The sequence below is a fragment of the Argentina silus genome, assembly GCF_951799395.1.
Source record: "Argentina silus genome assembly, chromosome: 19".
Lineage (NCBI taxonomy): Eukaryota > Metazoa > Chordata > Actinopteri > Argentiniformes > Argentinidae > Argentina > Argentina silus.
The window spans coordinates 1,648,640-1,651,139 of record NC_139673.1 but is presented as its reverse complement, the minus strand read 5'-3'; the positions used below and the strand labels follow the sequence as shown (position 1 = coordinate 1,651,139).

Below are 2,500 nucleotides of genomic sequence, written 5' to 3'. Positions count from 1 at the left end.
CCGCGTGGCCGCGTTACGGAGCTGCTTCCTGTATCGTGCGCACACACACACGCACACACACACGCACACACACACACACACACACACACACACACACACACACACACACACACACACACACACACACACACGTATTAGAGGCTTGACAGACACACACCTGGCAAATAGGTGGGTTGATCAACGCACACACACACACACACACACACACACACACACACACACACACACACACACACACACACACACACCCCTTCCCCACACCCCTTACCTGTGGTGTCCCTTATGCAGGGGCGAAGGGGGGGGCTGTTCCCCCTCCAGGCTGCAGGGGTCAGAGGAGGGCGTGAGCAGGGCGTTGTGGTGGGAGGAGGTCAGCAGCAGAGGCAGCACCGTGTGGCACGCCTGGTCGTTGAGGTGGAACCGGTGGCCGCAGTAACGGAACTTGTGGGACACGTTCAGCACGTTGGAGAAGGCCGAGCGCTCGGCGAACGTGACTGCCCACTAGGGGTGGGGAGGCAACTTTCAATTATGTGTGTGATTCACAGACTGTAACAATGAAAAGACACACACACACACACAGACACAGACACACACACACACACACACAGACACAGACACACACACACACACCCACACCCACCTGATTGAGGGAGCCGTCCACGTGTTTGGACACCATCATGACGGCGGGGCCGATGCCCAGGCCGGGGACCAGGGAGGGGCCCATCGCCGGGGAGCCCAGCCCAGCCGAGGAGGAGGCAGAGTGGGGCACGCGGCGAGCCCTCCTCCCCTGCTCCCCCCCGCTCCCCTGGGTCTCCCCCTCGGAGAAGGTGCAGGCGTACATCAGGATGTTCTTGCTGAGGGAGTTGGCGTCTCCGGTGGGGAACGCCACGGGGATACGGGAGGAGAAGGACACCTGGGGGGGGGGGGGGTTAAAGGGGAGGGAATTAAAGCGACGGGAGGAAAAACTGAACCGCTGAGGAGTGTGACTGTTCTCTCACCGCCAGAGTGAACGGTTGTACCTCGCCTTCCCCGCTAAGGGAGGAGCCTCAGTCTCAGAACGCAGTCTGAGTGTGTGTGTGTGTGTGTGCGTGCGTGTGTGTGTGTGTGTGTGTCGTGCCCACCTGGACCTGTCTGAAGATGCCCTGGATGTACTCGTCCAGGTACTTGATGTGCCAGACGAGGAAGGAGCCGTCGGTGGGGTGGATGGTGAAGAGCATGTCTGGGCTCCTGTTCCACTCCAGGGTGAGGGTCTCCATCCTCCTCTCCAGCAACATGGAGGGCAGGGGCACGCTGCTGCTGGACCCGGGGGACGACGCCTTGGTGCTGCCCTCGTTCTGCTCCCCCTCCTCCCCCCCGTGCTCCGACGAACCCTTGTCCGACATCTCGTCAAGGTCTGGGGGGAAGGGGGGTCAGGGGGGAGAGAGGGGGGGGAGGGTGTAGGAGTTACAGCATCAGAGTATTTCAACCCTATAAGCCTAACCTTTGACTGACTGAATGACTGGCTGGCTGGCTGGCTGGTGGACTGAATGGTTGAATGACTGACTGGCTGACTGAATGAATGACTGACTGACTGACTGACTGGCTGAATGAATGGCTGACTGGCTGAATAAACATGTTGACTGAATGTGGTTAAGTGGTTAAGTCTGGAGCAGAGTCGTTTTATGTCTTATGTTTTATGATTTATGATTTATGATTCATGATTTATGGGTTAGGGTTATTTATGTCTTATGTCTGCCTAGGCAGCACTCTGGAGCGGAGCGTACCAAAGTCAAACTTCATGGGGGACCCATCTGGGTCCAGGGGGTCCTCGGTGGTCTGGTCCAGCTGCTGTTCTGACAGCTTGCGTAGCTGCAGCATGAAGAGGTCCATGGAGGAGGTGAAACTCAGGTCCTTGTTGTTCAGCCAGTGGACCACGAACCCCCCGCCCCCGCTGCCATCGTCTGGGGCAAACACAGCAGACTCAGCCAGCACTGCAGGGATGTCTGGGGGGGAGAGGGAGGGAGGGAGGGAGGGGAGGGGGAGGGGGAGAGGGAGGGAGGGAGGGAGAGAGAGACAGATGAGTCACTACATGAGACAGATCAGTCGAGCCCAATTCACCTCATGTATATGCAGAGAGAGAGCACTATAGAACTAGGCCTGTTAGCCTATAGCAGTAGCTGTGGTGTGGTGTGGTGTGTGTGTGTGTGTGTGTGTGTGTGTGTGTGTGTGTGTGTGTGTATGAGTGTGTGCGTGCATGCATGTGTGTGTGTGTGTGTGCGCATGTTACCTGTGGCGGGGTTGATGCTGGCGGAGATGTGGAAGTGACAGAGGGCGTTGGCGTGGTGTGTGATGTGGCGGTGTGTGTGTGTGTCGTGTGTGTTCAGCTGAGAGGGCAGCAGCTCGGTGTGGGCCACCAGAGCAGAGGACCTCCGCCTCCCTCGACGCAGGTGCTTCAGGTGGTGGATGGACTGGCCAATGGGACGGCAGGACAGGGAGAGGGAAGGGCCAATGGAACAGCAGGGGG

General features: G+C 58.4%; 1 protein-coding gene across 1 annotated transcript in view; it reads right to left on the bottom strand.

The window, feature by feature from the left end:
* dmxl2 (Dmx-like 2) overlaps window positions 1–2,500 on the bottom strand; it is a 27,996-nt gene that overhangs the window by 14,403 nt on the left and 11,093 nt on the right. The window contains exons 9-14 of the mRNA XM_083691544.1: window positions 2,264–2,444; window positions 1,761–1,979; window positions 1,119–1,390; window positions 638–910; window positions 269–498; window positions 1–28 (exon numbers count right to left, since the gene is read on the bottom strand). The exon at window positions 1–28 is cut by the window's left edge and continues 175 nt beyond it. Of these exons, the coding sequence (XP_083547670.1) occupies window positions 1–28; window positions 269–498; window positions 638–910; window positions 1,119–1,390; window positions 1,761–1,979; window positions 2,264–2,444 (1,203 nt within the window). The remainder of the gene's footprint in view (window positions 29–268; window positions 499–637; window positions 911–1,118; window positions 1,391–1,760; window positions 1,980–2,263; window positions 2,445–2,500) is intronic.